General features: G+C 40.6%; 1 protein-coding gene across 3 annotated transcripts in view; it reads right to left on the reverse strand.

Annotated features, from left to right (window-relative positions):
- Positions 1-4,395: 4,395 nt before the first annotated feature.
- The window catches only part of dtx1 (deltex 1, E3 ubiquitin ligase), a 41,271-nt gene continuing 28,056 nt past the window's right edge, over positions 4,396-17,610 (reverse strand). The window contains exons 4-10 of one of the 3 annotated variants that reach the window (XM_053325067.1): positions 11,050-11,111; positions 10,707-10,838; positions 8,968-9,029; positions 8,643-8,801; positions 7,547-7,708; positions 6,554-6,643; positions 4,396-6,064 (exon numbers count right to left, since the gene is read on the reverse strand). In XM_053325067.1, the coding sequence (XP_053181042.1) occupies positions 5,840-6,064; positions 6,554-6,643; positions 7,547-7,708; positions 8,643-8,801; positions 8,968-9,029; positions 10,707-10,838; positions 11,050-11,111 (892 nt within the window). In that variant the 3' untranslated portion in view covers positions 4,396-5,839. Of the gene's footprint in view, positions 6,065-6,553; positions 6,644-7,546; positions 7,709-8,642; positions 8,802-8,967; positions 9,030-10,706; positions 10,869-11,049; positions 11,112-17,610 lie in introns of all 3 variants that reach the window. The other 2 variants (XM_053325065.1, XM_053325064.1) reach the window with 2 other exon arrangements.

The following is a 17,610-nucleotide window of genomic DNA, read 5'->3' on the forward strand; positions in this document are numbered from 1 at the left end:
TATTGATTTGCAATATTTTCAGATTTACCACAGTTATTTCACAAGTAGAGTAAACATCATGATCACTGTTGCTTGTGAACTTTATATCCCCTGAATGAGGGCTCTTACTATGAAAAAAAGAGAGAAAAACACTGCCTGTACTTTGTTTTGCAAATACACCATGATGGTTTGTTTAAAGTGGATTGTTAACTGTGAACTCAACACAACTGTATTATTCAGTAAAGTTATTTCAGCTAATAAGTGTAACGTCTAAAATTTGTGTCCGCATTTACAAAAATGACACCTCACAGGATCTACATTAAAGGAAGATTCAACATATTTTACACATATATTTCAGCCTACTCAACGTACTGTGTACTGTACAGCCTGTAAATACATGATGATGACATCAAGGTTGCTGAAGATTAAGGCATTAACCTGGCAGGGAAGGTCTTATGAAAGATTTTGCTGAGTTGCGTTATGGGAATTGTAGGATTCTGTACTTGTGAAATTTGACTCATGCTAGGGAGAAAAAGTCAGGATGTCTCAGCCTCTGATATATCGATTTTGACATTTTTCCCTGTTTCCTGCAAGTCCCCAAACTTGAAAGAAGTGCAATACTAAATGACAGAAGTACCTTTTTTTTCTCTTCCAGTTAACAGACACATGAGCAGAAATTATTAATACTAAGTGTCTAATTTGCTGTCTTATGCCCATTCCTCTCCTGGTTAGTTTTAAAGTGGAAGACCTGACTCAGCGCAGGCTATGACATTCACTCATTCATGGTGTTACAGGAAATATCATTACCTGTCTGACAGATCCCCGAGCAGCCTTGCAGCTTCATGGTTACCACACCAACCCACATTAATAATTTAATCAGAGCCCCATAACCACAGACTTGACAGTCCAACAGAATCTAATGTTAAATCATGCCACACAAACACTGTTTGCAACTTCTCCTCCCAGCCTTATTTAAATGCTAATGAGAGACCTACCTGCAATGATGCAGCACAGTCTCCCTGCTAGCTCTCTCATTAGGCATGAGTGGTGAGCAATGAGCAGAGGCAGGGCAGCAGGTTTAGGTATCTGTTGGGTCAGTGCTGGAGGGAAAGAAGGGTTTGTTTTCTGATGTCCCACAGGCCTTGGACATAAGTTTGCCTTGGGACACACCAACCACATCTCTTTACCACAACACCAACATACAGCAGCCAGTGACAGAAATGGCTATAAAGCAAATTTACTGCCAGTGAGAGCAGTTTCTGCTGCACCTCACACCTCCAGAAAAGCTCGTTTATATCCTTATAATAAGGTGCAGGGCACAGAGCTGCCCGGAGAGAAGGAAATGGTGGAACTAAGCAAAAATTGAGAAGACTCAAGGTGACAAAAGGTCAAACAAACTACCCCTGTCGAGGGCACATTTATTTTTCCACAAGAAACACACAAACATGCAACAAGGTCATCACAATTCAATAAAGACCGATAGATTAAGAAGCCCTTTATAGTTTAATCAATGTCTCTCTATACCTTCCTTTTAGTTGATCTCTGTTTCTCTTTGTGAACCGTCTCAAATAGCAACATGTAGACACTGCTTAAGACAACTCAAAGTTAAACCACAAAATCATGATTTGAAAATGTCAATTCAGATGGGCACTTAAAAATGCAAAACATTCAGATGTTTCACATGTTGCCGAAAGAGTGAGGAGAGCTGCCAAACGCTGTCTCGTCCCCATCGTGTAAATCAAACCTGGTAGAGGAAAAAACCTTTCTAACTAACTGGATTTAAAGATGCAAACCACAGTGCTAAATCACCAGAAGACCTGGGTGACATCTCTAAAGAAGCTATATGATGTATTCATACGCAAAAGCTATGTATTGTCAATAAACTTGCTCACAGTTTGGTTTACATGCACCTCTAGGAGAACATTACTGTATCTTTAAAGGACATGAACCTAGGATTTGTTTACTAGACGCACACTCGGCACACATTCACACAGACAAGATACAAACGTACAGTATATCCACACAAAATGTTTAGGTATCATTTAGAGAGAGAGAGAAGTACAGTTTGCTGTGGACACTATGACAAGAGTACAACTGTAAATACTTCATACATCAGGACAAAGTGATTTCATCTCTTATCCCACTTCTAATCGAATGGAAAATAGTATGGAATGAATCTTAATAAGAGTAATACAGCAATGTTATGCAAGAGTTATTTTAAAGACAATCATTTAAAAAAAAGACATCAAAAATATATGTTTTCATAACATCCTTGAATCCCCCCTTTCTTTTTTTTTTTAAGAAACGTGGATGTAGACACCCCATAAAGAAAAAGAAAAAGTCATTTCAACCCAATAAATCAGCCTTCTTGCTACACATAAATCATGTATTGGATCTTAAAAATAGTAAATTGCATAAACACTATCTCTCTCTTAATCACATAAATACCAAACCATGTTTTATTCATCATTCCCATATACAGTAAGTCTGTACACACCTGAAAAGTCTAAAGGGCCTGCATCGTTCATATTACAAGACCGACATGAAAAGGAAAAGCTGAAGAAGGAAACATTTGGATTTCTCTTGTTAATGAAACTGCACTCGACATGGAAAAATCCCTGATAGTTTGGAAGCATTCTCTCCTGCTGTCCCAAGTTATAAAGGGTGTCAAAAAGTTGTGAAGGAGAAAACTTGAAAAGAAACAGGTTAGTTGTTTTCAACACCTGGATCAGAATGAGGGATTCTGACCCAGGTGTTACAAATACTTTTAGTGGTTTGGTTTAGCATGTGTGGCTAAAACACCAAATTTTAGTTTAAGACCAAATAAACTGCCAAAAAAAGAGCAGAAAAATAGTTTAAAGCCCCTGAAAACTTGGTTTAAATATATATATATATATATTGAAAAAACACTCAGCTAATCTGGCTGAACAGGACTGTGTTGGTGCGGTTTGATTGATTAAGCAAACAACCACTAATTGACATCAGATTTTGATTAAATGGTTGCTGAATTCTGATTGGTGATCAGAGCTATGTGACATCATCTTTTTTTCCAACAGAGTCCAGCCCGCTTAAAACTTGTGAAAAGAGAAAAGTGTGTTGAATTTCACCAAAAAAAAAAGAGAGACATGAGCAGGCGTGTTTTAATGCAGATTCGCCCAGTCCAGATGACAACAAAAATGTACACCTCTATCCCAGGACTTCCACAGAGATCTACATAAAAGGGAAAGCAGAGAGACTTGAGGACAATAATAAAACAGAACTGTAGTTTCTGGTGAGTTCTGAAAATTTCCTGATTGAGAAAATAGGTTTTCAGGGCCTTTAAAACAATTTAAGTCAGTGTATTGATCTATGATTAGCAACAAACTGAGGTAAATCCCACCCATCTGTCGCTTCAGTTATCTAACACAACTCTAAGAATATTTGCAGCTGATATTTATCCCAGTCCTGCTGTTTTCTCCTTCAGGCTGAACAAACACTGCTGACTGCAACAATTCCTATGATCTGGACAAAGTAGAAAAAGAGAAATGGCCCATTTGGGGGGAAACGGACATCTTCATGCTGCTAAAGCTCCCCACCCAATAATAAAGACACATTTACTGTATTTATTGGGAGTCCCACAGGGGATCAACTACACAGATTCTACATTAAGGTAACGACAGCAGCATACGCTAAGACTACTTGTAATATTAGACGTCCATAACATGTCTTACATATTTCAACAGTCCCTGACATACTGACAAATTCATCTTTGCCAGATTTTATGTATTGATGTTAATATGTGCCTGTGTATAGATACGTATGTGGGTCAGTTGGTATTTGTATATTTTCTATATAGAAGAGTATAAAAATAAATTACACTAACACCATAGACTCAAATTGAGCTTGAATTTCAAGGTATATCACATCTGCAAATGTATATCATATATATATATATATGTTTTTTTTCAGAGCATTGCAAGCCAGTTTATAAATGTCAACTTAAAAAAAGAAACAGATTTTGTTGTTGCAAATACAATTTAAGACCTTTTCCTAAAAATGAAACAATCGATTAAACAAAACCGTTGCCTCAAAGTGCTATGGAAGACTATGATTCACTCCAAAATTAAGTCTGCAGCTGGGTGCCAACACATTAAACCTTACATCAACATCCCCCTGCTCATTAAAATTGATCAGATATATTCATGGATAATTATGCAGCACTGGGTTATCTTTTATCTCAGAGCAAAGAAACATCACAAGATCTCCACCAAGGACCTTCAAAAAGTCTTTAGCTCACAGGCATAAAAATCTGACGGGGAAAGAGTGTATAGGAAAAAATAGTTCCCAGTGACGCATCAACAGCCAGCTAACAAACTAGACCAACATTTGCATGGTTCTTTCTCTTCCTCTGCTAAAGGAGGAGGAGGAGGAGGAGGAGGAACAGTGGTGGAAGAGGCCATACATCAGGATGGGCCCTAACAACTCTGAGTGAGCTCACGCTGGGAATGAGATGTTTCACTGCTCCCTATAAGAAAGCAGTAGAGCCCAGCGCACCGTCTGACAGCAAATAAGCTCACAGGGGACTTGTAGATCACAGGCGAGCTGGAGGGTAGCGCTGCCCAAGATGAATCTCTGAGGGAAAACTGAACGTCCATCTGTGAGAAGCGCGTTCAGCTTCTTTCCTCAAGGACTTAAAGCCAGCATATTAATGCCTCAGAGCATGCAGTCGTACACCCATGTACGGTCAACATGATGGATTGTGCCAATGCCTGGGTTTGCTCCAACAGGGAGAATAATAATGCAGGCTTTATATTCACAGAGGTCAGTGTCATCAATGCGTCAACAAAACAAATGAGTTTAACCTTGAAGCGAAGCAAACCTCGCTTCCCAACCGCAGCCTTCGAAGTTACAACACCTCTAAACAAGCGTCAAACTGACTGGTAAGACACTTGTTTCATCTATTTCACGCCTCCTCTCACAGACAGTCAACAAGGTTAACCATACAACATACATTTATCATCAAACACTTATATGTCATAGCCTTTAAGCTCTCTTCAGAATCTATCTCATGCACTACAGAGCACACCTTCGTTTTACAGAACGACTGACCTGTGTGTATCACAAGTGGAAAATGTCAGAGAAACCCAGTGCAATCTTAAGTCACATCATCTTCACTCAGTTCTACTCACTGTTCCAGCCCAAATCCTCTCATTCCATCCCAACCCAAAGTCACAAAACCAAGTCTCACCACATTGTTACAGAACAATATTAATTATTAGAGAAAATGGTGGGGGGTGGGGCAGGGGAAATAATCCAAATTCTGCAACTCTCTTGAATGTATCTTTACAATATTAAGCTTCACAATATCAAGTCCTCCAATGGCACCTCAGCCTATTGCAGATATTCGCTCAACATTCATTATGCAGCGTTAGTCTGGGCCATGCAATCTGGAGATCAGCATTTTTAAATATGCCTTTAAACTGTTTTAGCCCCTCGTCATTTTACTCCAAATGCAGAGGAGTAGCATCAGTTTGAATCTAAAAGGGGTTAACGACCATTTCCCTAACAACATCAAAACCTCGTCTTTACATTCCTCGATCCTCTGAGAAAATTTGGCATGAAGGCAACATGCTCATGGCATGGATCAAAAGACAGCATGGGGGGAAATCTTGTTAGGTTATAGAAATCAAAAAATTGATCATAACCATTACATCATTTATTTTGTTTCTGTTGCTCTTGTGCCACCACATCTGCAAGGTCTTTTTGTTTGTGGGGAGTAAAGAGTTGCCAGCTGCATGTTGGCCCGTCATGCAGTGTCCCTGCTCTCTAGGAGACGACGGGGCATGGTGAGTTAGCTCCTGCGTACCAGCTCAGCTGGTCCTCAGTCCTTCAGGTTGTCCTCGCCGACCCCCTGGGCCGACAGCTCTGTCAGGACGTTGTCCAAGTAGTTAGGGTCTGGGTAGCCGTGGCCTGTCAGGTTGGAGCCAAATTCTGTCTTGTGGTGAATCTCGTTCCACACCACTGTGTCTGACTCGCCTGTGGTGCTGGACGTGCCGATGGTGAAGATGAGGCGACGGTCCCAGGCCATGATCAGCAACTTCAGGACCTGGAGACACACAAGCGAGGAAGATGAAGTAAGTTATCATCTCTCAACAGCAAAATGGAAGAAATAATCACATGCAGGACTAGTATTGTTTAGCTTTTGGTGTAGACGCATACTTATTACAGTACTGTTGGTCTAAGAAACTAAATGACTGTTATACTCTGTATGGAATGACTCAACTTCAATTTTGCTGAAATAAAGGAGTACAAACATACTGTGCAGAATGATCACCTTTGAAACAGATAAATGAAGCTGTAACAGCCAGTTTGAATGATTTTGTTACTTCATACAAAAACATTTGTAGTCATATAAGACAGCTTACAAATAAATACACGCTTTAGAAACTCATCATGGGATTTCTCAGGAGAATCAGGTTTGATACAGGCTGGGCATACTGATGATCAGTTCAATGCACTGTGCACTGGACTCCAACACGTTTTTAATTGTTGAGCTGTCAGACGAGTGTTTCCTTGGACTGGTGTCAAAACTTACCTTCCTGCCTTTCTCATTGTCGGGGAGGTAACAGTGTCGAGGGAACCCTCTTGCACTGAACTTCTTCCCGGGGTTGGGGTGCTCATTGGTCTGAAAATGTCAAGAACAAAAACATCTGTTACAACTCTTTCTTCTCTTCCAATTATTTGTGTAGGAAATGTCAACAGTACCCACAGGACGAGCCTTTATAGCTCATGTTGCTCACAATGGCCGTTAAATATTCAGTTATCTCTTTCAGTCGGCTATTATATTTTAGAAACTTTCAAAACTAAATCCCAGTATGTTCAGATGCAAAGTCCAGAGGTTTCAATTGAACTAATGGCCACATAATTTTGCATCTGAAAAATCTCAAATTTTAAAATATTATTTTAATGTTCTTCATTATCAAGTATCTTACTTTGCAGCTAAGAATCAGCTCCTATAAACCAGACTAAACCACCAGGATGATTACAGTGTAGACTGAGGAGTGAGGGCAGAAAGAGAGGGAAGAGACTATAGTCAGATGACTCCTGGTGTTCTTTTTCCCCTGGGAGACTAAGCCTGCTCCTCTGGTTGAAAAAGGTCAGTTTATTGACTCTATTAAAGCTAATCTCAGGAGTGAGAGGATGAAATACACAGCTTTTGCTACTCCACCAACACAAAGCAAGGCTGTTTTTGTATCCACATATTTATCAGTTTGATATATACACAAATGACTCACTGGTGGTTACTCATTTATTTACTAAATGATGAAACTGGTTCTTATATGACTCTAGTACTGCTCACATTTTCAGTTTTTCAGGAGTCAGTCTCTGCTCAAGAACTACTGTGGAATACGTTGTTTTCACGTTGACTTACACAGCCCCAACACCTCACCTTGCTGAACGAATAACCGCCAGTCAAACTTAAGAGGATAAAGCAGCTGTTGTAGAAAGGGCAAAGATTTAGAGGAGAGACAGTGGATCAGAGCACAAAGTCGGCACGGTGGATTTAGCGAAGTGAGACAGTCCTGACCTGGATGCCGGCAGGAATGTCGTAGACGATGCGGATGGTCTTGGAGTCTGAATAGCCGGGCAGGCAGTGGGGGATGACGTGGTACTCCATCTTCCCAGGAGGCTGAGTGCCTGTTTTCTCCCCATAGATGGTCTTGCATGTTGGGCACTGAAGACTGCCATCCTGGTTTGAGAAATAATAATGGCATGACATGACTTAACAAGATATTAACTTTTGTTACTTTGAGAGTGTCAATGTACTTTAAAGGGTCAGTTCACCCAAATTACTAAATATACCTCTTACCTCTACGGGCATCAAGCCATGCAGATACTTTTGGTTTTTATTAACACAGGTTGAGAGATATCTGTATCCAATATTTCTGCCTTGATCCCAATACAATAAAAGTTAATGATGTTTTGTTTACTGCACTGAAACTGTGTATTTAAAGCTGCACACACTAAGTTTATATTTACAATGCATCAAATAGTAGTTCTAACAAACCAACAGAGATTTACTATCTGACTCTGAAGCTCTAAGAAAGGTTTTATTGTCTTTCAGTTTATTGTTTTGGCTTCATATCCCACAACTTTACTGTTTGCTTCACTCCCACCTAACCCTAACCATAACCCTAACCCACTAAATGCTCCATTCCCAGCACCAAACAACAGAAAGAAAAAATTAGCAACTAGTTGGTCAACACAGTAGAACATTTAACAGCTAAAGAGCCAGATATTTGTTAAGGGGATCAGTGGTGACTGAAACAGAAGGCATATTTCAAATAATTCAAACATTAATCATACAAAGTGATTTAACTGATTGGACCATTACTGTTAATATGACAGATGATGATTGCTGATTAAATCTGCTTGTATTTGCTGCTTTAACATTAGGAAGAAGTATTTTCATATTTCATCAAAGTGCACTGAATTCATGATGATTTTACAAAGCTGTCAAGACTGATAGTATTGATCTGAAAAGACTTCATAAGATCCCCGTCTGTGTAGAATAATTGTGAGGCCTGATCTGTCGGTGCTTTGCAATCCAGTCGAGCAATCCAGTCAAGTTTGTTATTTGAGCCTTAAGTGACATCATAGCAACATCACAAGCTTTCACCCACCTTATTGCCATTGTTGTACATGGCCACCAGGCACAGCAGATGGTACATGTGCCCACACTTGCCAAGTTTGCCCACCAGCTCTGGCTTGATGCCTTTGTGCTGCAGGACGCCTTCATAGCCTGATGACATGACCAGCCTCTCCATGCAGATGGTACAGTCCTGGAATAGCCAACCAAAATACTTAGCTGCCATTCGTCATCATTCCATATTTATTATTATATTTTCACACTTGGTTTCGGACATCAAACAGTGACAGAGTGCATCTTTTCGTAGGCACAAAACTTTTAAGTCGTGTGTGTTTGTGTGTGTGTGTCTTTTTTCTTACCTCGTCTGGCACCACTTTAATCTTGTCTGTGTATCTTCGCACCACATCCTCTGGGTTTTTCCCTTGTCATAAAATGAAACATAAGAGAGATGAGACGGCCATCAAAGAAAATCCTAACTTGCCACTTACACCCACATACCACATGAAAAAAGGGAAAGATGGACTACTGGATGGAATTTGCTTGTCATTTGAACACAAGAGAATAACACCTAGATCTTGATGGATGACAAACTCTTATCAGCTCCAGCGGCCGCTCTGCCCTGGGCGTGACTGTGGCCCCACTTGTTTCAATATATATCTGTGATGTTGAAGAGGAGGTCACCTTCAAACTGGCACAGAACAACTAGCGGTCCCTGCACTCTCTGATAATCCCTGTGTGCAACCAGGCTAGCATGGCTGAGAGCACACCCACAGCTTACACCCCTAATACGCTTACAGGCAACCTCTTTTCCCTCGGAGCCTTTGTTTATTCATTTGAGGGACAGCCAGCGAACAGAGGGAGGGGAGAGCAGCGAGGAGCAAAATGTTAAGGTATAAAAGGGAGAGGAGGCTGAGAGATGTAAGGAGAGGGATAAGAGCAAACAGAAAAAAAAGAAGACAGTATAGACTCAATTATGCAGTTTTGCGCTACTGCTATTTGATGGCTTCATTAGCCGGATCAAAAGCCTCTTTGACCTTTTGCTGCACAGAAAGCAGAGCAGGATAAGCCCCAATCTCTCTGCACGAGAAAACCACATCTCCATTGTCCTTACAGCCTTCCAATATGTCTGAGATCATGCTCAAAGAGGCTGCACACTGGGCTGCAATGTAAAATTAATGGGTAAGATTATAAAATGCGGTTACATAGAAAAATATAGAAAGTTTAGACAGTTGTTTTTGAGTTTATTTAGTTGTGTAAGCTGTTGATTTAAAGTTAATTTAAAACCCCACCATAACATTTTTGATCCATTTAATATTAGAGACTATTGTATGTTTGCTTGTGGACAAGACTCCTGGTTCTGGGAAGTAATAGGAAACTAATGGACCCGTGCAATAAAGTGTTGCTGCATCATCTCTACACACGAACTCTGCGTGTACATTAATGGAGGATGAGCACGATGCAGGGGATGGAAACCCAACAGCCTCACTGATCAATTAGGACAAAGACTCTCTTGGGAGGCCGGCGGTTTCCACAGCTTCCATCGACCAGCACTTATTCAAGCCGAAACTAAAACACCAGATCCTCTAACAAACCAGCTCAGTGTAACAGTTTCTTGTTAATTACATTCTTCACAACAGCCTCTGTCAATCTATCTGTAGTGGAGCATCTATAAAACTGTTACAAAAACACTTTGACTGCATTTACTCATAAATCTGAAACCGGCAGTCATCATTACCTTTTATTATCTTTTTGAAAGGTACAGGAGTGCTTTCCTTACTAAATATCAGTGGCTATGAGGTTAGATTTACTGTAACACTTACGGAGCTTAAATGGAAAGCATTTAAAGAACAATTAAGGCCCCCTTGGTTTTGTTTGCATGCTCAACAACCGATTCACAGGCAGCTGATACGGAAACATCTTGCAAAGCTTGGCAGCGCAGAGGAAGTCTGCTGGCTGTCAGTGGTTGATCTATTCCTCTCCTCAGTGCAATCCCCATTTATTCATTAAAGCTCTATAAAAATAAAGTGGCTGTGTTTCATGTCATTTTCTCCTCTACTCTCATCCCATGATGTCATTGTTGTGATTTGCTCCATCTTACCCCTCCTCAGGTGCTTTTTCTTAGTTTTGCGTCGCATGCCGTTGATCCCCGGCACCGGCTTCATGTCGCTCTTGTTGATGGGTGGCGGGTGCAGGATGGGCTTGGGGGCCCGAGTCAGGCAAACCGGTAGACCTGCAGCGCACATCAGGATACCTGTCATACCTGATGCATATATACAGCCCACACACACACCCACACACAAACAAACATAGACACAAACACAGACGCAGAAAAGTGGAAAAAGCAATGATAGTGAATGTTTCGTCGAGATAAATAAGTATGTTTTGTACTGTATGTTTTAGTTGATCTCCAGGCAAATGCTGTGTAGTGAATGTTGTCTAACCTGCTAGTGCTGGGTGCACTGGTCCAGATCCAGTCAGGTTCTTTACTGGGAGTGCAGGAACCCTACAAGAGGAAAGGGGAAAAAAGAGGGGGAAAAAAAGAAGCAGGAAAATCAGACATTAATTTGGGGTCATACCACAAGATGATGCACCGATTATATAGAAACACTCTTCTACATGACTAAATTCTACACACTAATCCTTTAAATGGTACTGTGACTTCCACAATTGACGATAAATTGCCCTGATTGCGCACCACTGCCTTTAACACCACAACTGAGAAAAGTCAGAACAGTAGCTAGTTCAGCTCTGCACGCCATGAAAAACACTCAAGTTAAAATGTCATGTGTGCTTCGCCACAGAGGCAGAGACAACTGCAATGGGATGAGACAGCTTGACTCATGTACAAAGCACTGCAGCAGAGCCTGATTCAGGATGACATTTGTAGAGGCTGGACTTCATAACAAACACACACGACAAAGACAGTTGACTTGCGCACTCTTCAAGATCTGTGGAGCAGAGAGGAGAAAAGCACTTGGGGCATTAATATGAGCACACAAGTCAGTGAGTCTCTTTTCAGAGGGCCTGAGCCTCAGCTTAGCTAACATCCCAGAGCAGGCGCCACTGAACAGTAGAGCTCAGGAACAACTTTACTGTCCTCAGGTCAAGAGTAAGTCAGCTCAAGTTACAGCTAGAAATCAATCATAGCAAGTTAAGCAGTTTGATGAGAAAATTAGATACACACAAACTTCAGTAAGAGTTAAAATCATGTTTTATATCACAAAGCAGTTGGATGACTCCAAAACATCGAGTCAAGTCTCAGCTTCCGGATAGAAGGACCCCATTTAACGCTGACCATTTCATATATAGACAGGTGACCAAATAAAACCCATTAGATTGGTGAATGTTTTGCTATTATATCTCTGTGTGGTTCCAAAGTCAGATATTTTCAGATTCTACACATAGTTGCTTAAATCCAAATATGAATGATCCATTTAAAAAGGCTGCTGAAGACCACCCCAGACATTAAAGGGACAAGGCAAAGTTTCAAGTAAACTCAAACTGATCACCCAAACAGCAGTTTGTGGCGATTTAAGATCTGATACACATGCTCAACTCATTTTTTAAATGTTTTTTAATGTGTGTGCTGTGATCTATATGTAAAATTACATCAAACTGTGAGTGATATACAGCTGTTCTAATCACTTATATCTGTTGGACATGTTCAGTCTTTAAGTGTAAACACCAAGCTAGCATGATAGACAGCCTGAGTAATTTATAACTTAAAATCTTTCAATGTAGGGGCTACATTTGTCATGTTAGAAAACTTGCCTGTACAGCCTACCCATCCTTATACTGTGCATGAATTACAAACAAAACTGAGACATGTTCATCAAAACACAACGGCACCATTAGTGGTCAAAGTTATGATAGCCTGGATAATTTTAAGACATAGTCTAACCAAACGGGCAGCAATAGGTCTGAAAAGAGAAACCAATGCGGAAGTACCTTAAAACTGCATTCTCTCTAATGGCCAGGAGGGGGCAACTCCACTGGCTCCATAAAAACAGTCTGTTTGTATGGAAGTCTATGAGAAAATGACTCAACTTGTCATTTGATTTACTTCCCCCTTTCCTAATGAATCTAAATAGTTAGTTTCAAGTCTTCTCCAATACAACATGACATTGTAATTGACAAATAATAACCAGGGCAAACAACATTGGTTAGGTAAATGAACCACTGGGTAACCCCAGATTAACTGAGTGTGTAGCTGTCACTATTTCAGTGTGTTTTCAGGTCACCTAAAAAAAGTCTTGTTCAGTGTTTGGTTGAACTAAAAGACCCTCTAAGGAATCAGATGTTCAGTTTTTCCATTAAGTACATTTTTCTTAACAGTTTTAAACAAATTTTTCACTAGTGAAAATTAGCAATGGCATTAGCATTCTCACAGTTAACCATAGACTATAAACGCACCTTGCTAACCAAGCTAGCAGCCAGCGTTATGGTCAGCTCCACCATAACCATGACTTCTCATCACTTCTGGCTCCAAAAATTCAAGACCTCAACGGTCAAAATGCCAAACTCCAGGCTTCAAAACAGGTATCAAAACCACTTAATACCAACATTATAACAATAACATATTGATATACACTGTTTTTTTTATATTATGTACTAGTCATAAGAATTGTAGATCAAATAATGATTTTGATGCACTTTTATATGTTAGAATTATTCAATTTCTAATACTTGGTACTGCAATACTTCAATAGTTTGTTCTGATTTTGTCCTGATTTATTTAGAGAATGTATTGTTATTTTGGGATTATTTTGATACAACAGCCTACTATGGTTGTTGCTATGTATTATACATTGTTCTAAGGATAATGAGTTGGCAGTTAAGATAAGAGTATCAGTAAAGCTACTGAAGACCAGCCAAAACACGTTTTCATTTATTCTGTCAGAAAAAAACGCCATCCTCCCTTTTCTTAACATTTGTTCATACTAAGTTTGGTGTAAAAATATATCAATTACAAAGAAAACATTGTGGCACACAGGAAAAGCACAGCAATGGTTGCCAGATGATAAAATTGTTATTGTTTTATAAGGGGATAAAAGTAACAAAAGTTAAAAATAGTCTAGATAAAAGTCACGTGGAAGGAACACGTGTAAATGAGGCACAGCTCACAAGTCACTTGTTAGTTATCTCGATTAATCTTTCACACTCTGCTGCATATACTTTTAAATCTCTCTGCTCTTTGACCATGAAGGGACTGAGGTCTTTGGCCCTGTAGCTCACAGGCGCTTCACAAATCTGCATCAAGAGCCTGCTTTGATATTAGCGAGAGCCTCTGTTGCTGTGCCAGGAGAAGCTCTTCAATAAGCTGAGTGCAATAACAAAAAGGGACACGAGGCCTGGCTGAGGCTGATGGTAAGAACTCAGATATGCTGTGTCTAACACCAGTGGACCAAAGACCAGGCTGACTGCAGGATAGATGTGATTAAAAATGAAGTATTATTGCGATAAATACCTTACATTGGAGTGTTGAAAATCGGGGGTGTGAAACCATGAAGGGTTTGATGCTGGCTGCAGGATTTAGTTTCGAGCAAAGAACTACAGTGAGTGATTTCACACCTTCAACCGCAGCGGAGGAATGAGCGCATTCACCTGCTACGGTCTTTCCGTGTAATAAAAACCAACCACTCGATACTTCATGGCACACAGTTGCACATCACTCAGTGAAAGTACCAGTTTGAGTCAGAGGTTGGCAGCTAGTCTGTCCGTCTAGAAATGAAGGCAGTGTTTGTTTTCACTGCTGAAGAAATAAGGAAGTGACAAACACCTTATCGAACATGAGTAATAGAAGAAGAAAGCGTACTGAAAAAAGGAAGGAGGAAAAAAAAATCAGCTCAAGCGAGATCTTTTGCACTACAAAAACAAATTACGTGCTACCCACTGGGAGAGTTCCTCCTCTGGTTAAATATGCACTTAGGCCTAAATCAAATCAAAACACACCATGAACAAGATGCCTCCCTTTATGAGTGCATGTATAATTTAGGCTGTTCACAGAGAGCGCTGTGATCAAACAAATAATTTTCATTAGGGGAAGAAATGGGACATCGCACCATGAGAGCCCTTAACATCGTTTCATTGTGTGCTGTCTGCACAAACTACACACTATAAACATACAGTACAGAGGACCTGTCAGGGATCTGTAACACAATGCTTTTCATCTCTGTTGCTTTCCAATTGTAGCAGAGATCAGCCTGAGAGCATATTGCATAATAAGTATGCAATGTTGATGAAACAGCTGCACACTATGTGATTCCACAACCACCAAAAGCAACCAGCAGCAGCTACCGATTATCATTGTCTGCTAGACTGGGGGAAACAAGCTAACACACTTTTCGACACTGTGTTTATGGTTTATTTTTGCAAAGACAGACAGATCCACATCTTGCAAGCAATTTGCCACTGTGCTGTATCTCATTATTTTTGTAGGGCTTGTGATTACCTGTCTACAGTATGCACTGCAGAAACCTTAACCAGCCAGTCAACCTGCCGCCTGTGTGCAGCCACCCTCAAATCACATTGAGCATATTGCTAAGCTCTTTCTCTTTCTTTCTTTCTTTTTTTTTTGCACCTCTGGAGGTACTGACCCCGTCTGTCCTGGTTGCGCCTTCAGCACTGGGGTTTAAGACACATGCCACCTGCTCAAGCTTTGCTGACAATCCCTAATGTCAAATGACTCTGGCTTTAACTCTTCCTTCTTGCTCTTCCTCTTTCTCTCCGTCTATCACACACACCATTTTTAAACATTGTTTTGCACGTAAATAATAATAAAATGTATGATATATAACATATAATATAGAATAGTAGAAAACATCCAATGAGCTCAAACGATAGGCTGTGTTGTCTCTCTCTCAGAGCTTATGGGTAATTAAACAGCATCATTGTAAACGAGTCCAAACCTTTTGCCTTTTCCACTTTTGCATTCAGCAAACCAGACTGAACCTTGTCACTTCTGCATTTCTTTAGCCCTGTCTGCTCTTATTTTTCTCCTCCCCCTGACCTGTGTTCACTTCTTCTCTCCCCTCTGTCCATCTTCTGTGCATAAAAAAACAAAAAAAGTTGAGCTCAGCTACACTAGAGCTCTAGACAAAAGGTTTGTCTAAGCCTGGAACAACCCCAGTGTTTCTCACACATTCATAAAAGCATTATAATGGGACTCAGTCTGTGAATGTAGCTTGTCGTTACAATTCGGGTGCAGTAGGTGGCGGTACTATGCAGTAACAAAGTCACGTGTCCCACAGATGCACTTGTAGGTCAGGAAATGACGTAAAAGGGACCGTATATGGTTTGTTCCGTGTGTTTTACGTTACGTGTTGGACTAAATACATGGACATATTGAGGAAAGTATTTCGATTTTATGGAAACGGATTTCATATTTCACAAGAATGGATACTTGGCGAGCTGTACAGAAAGTCCTGTGTCATAAGATGATCGGTGTGGATAAAGGGAAGACTTTGAAGGTATGTAGAAATTATAGCTGTTTTCACTTTAGCTGAGTGGCTAGCCGAGTTAATCGCTAATACTATTACGGCTGTGAGCAACCATATAAATCGTGAGTGGTCTTGAATGAATCAGGGTAATCTAAGCTTTCTAACAATGTATACAACAATATATATGTTTAAGGGTCGTCCCGTAGGCGGAACAGCGTGTTTTAAGTGTCTGCAGTTCCGATCCTTCATGTTGGCTGAAACAGACAAGTCACCCTCAAACATGCTGAAAACCATATTGAAGTTTGGCCTGCAGTTAGTCTTCCCTAATGTTTATGTGGCTTTGAGGATGTTCCTTACGTTGCCGGTGACAAACTGTGAGGGGGAGCGCTCATTTTCTCATTTGGGGAGAATCAAAAATGAGCTTAGAACAAGCATGAAACAAAAACGCCTGAAGTCCTTATCATTACTGGCAGTAGAGTCTGAACTTGTTTGCTAGGAGAAAGGTCAGGAGAACGGTCATTGCATAAGGGAGCTACTCTAATGTGTGTGTGTGTGTATTCTTGCCTCCCAAGTGTTGTTAATGTGCATTGTTTTTTTATGACTAGGAAAACATTTGTTGTTGGGATGTTTGATATTGTGGAGATTCTAAAAACAGGTTATTTGCTATTCTTTGAAGTGTTTCTGCATATCTGAGTGTAGACTGTTTTGATAATACACACATACACTGCATGTGCTGAGAGTCTTGTGTTGAATTTATCAGTCAGTGTCAATCCTGTGCAAGTACAGGAGTTTCCAACAACTACTACATCCACACTAGTAAACTAGTTGTCTGTTGTGTTGGTGCACATACAAGTGTGTGTGTGTGTGTGTGTGTGTGTGTGTGTGTGTGCGCGCGCGTGCGTGTGCGCGTGTGAGGGCCTCTAAGAGTCTGGCCTAAGGGCCTCTGAATTCTTAATCCAGCCTTGGCTATCTGTATGTCTATTTATTAATATATCTAATCTGTATATAAATATGTACATAAAGTGTTGTAGTTCTATTCAAACTCTGTGTTCTTCTTGCCCCCCGCCCGGACCACACCACCACCACCACAAATAGATGCCTATCTTGTGGGAAACATTGAACCCTGTGGTGTTAATTTTCTGTGTGCACGTTTTTTAAAAAAATCCTGCAAAAATTCCTGCAACAGGAATTCCCCCAGGAAGTATTTCTCACATCTAATGCTGTAACATCTGACCCCAAACCATGCGATTAAGTGATAAATCCAGCCCTACATACCTACCCCGTTAACACCACATTAATTACGGCCCTGTCAGGTCAGGGCGTGAGGGTCGCTGTCCCTCTTCTGTCTTGTCACTATCATCCCTTCATTCCAGAGGGAATCTCCAGCCTGCCTTGCGGACTTAATCAGACTGAGAGCGATGTGATTCCCCAAATAGAGAGACCACATTAGGCCTGGTTAGGAAAGTGCTGACGGAGGACTAATATCTCCTCATCTGTTTATTATGCACCATAAAGACAGTGAGAGAGGGGGCTGGAGGGAGAGAACTCCAGGAGTGCTTAATT

The sequence above is a fragment of the Scomber japonicus genome, chromosome 9, assembly GCF_027409825.1.
Source record: "Scomber japonicus isolate fScoJap1 chromosome 9, fScoJap1.pri, whole genome shotgun sequence".
Classification (NCBI taxonomy): domain Eukaryota; kingdom Metazoa; phylum Chordata; class Actinopteri; order Scombriformes; family Scombridae; genus Scomber; species Scomber japonicus.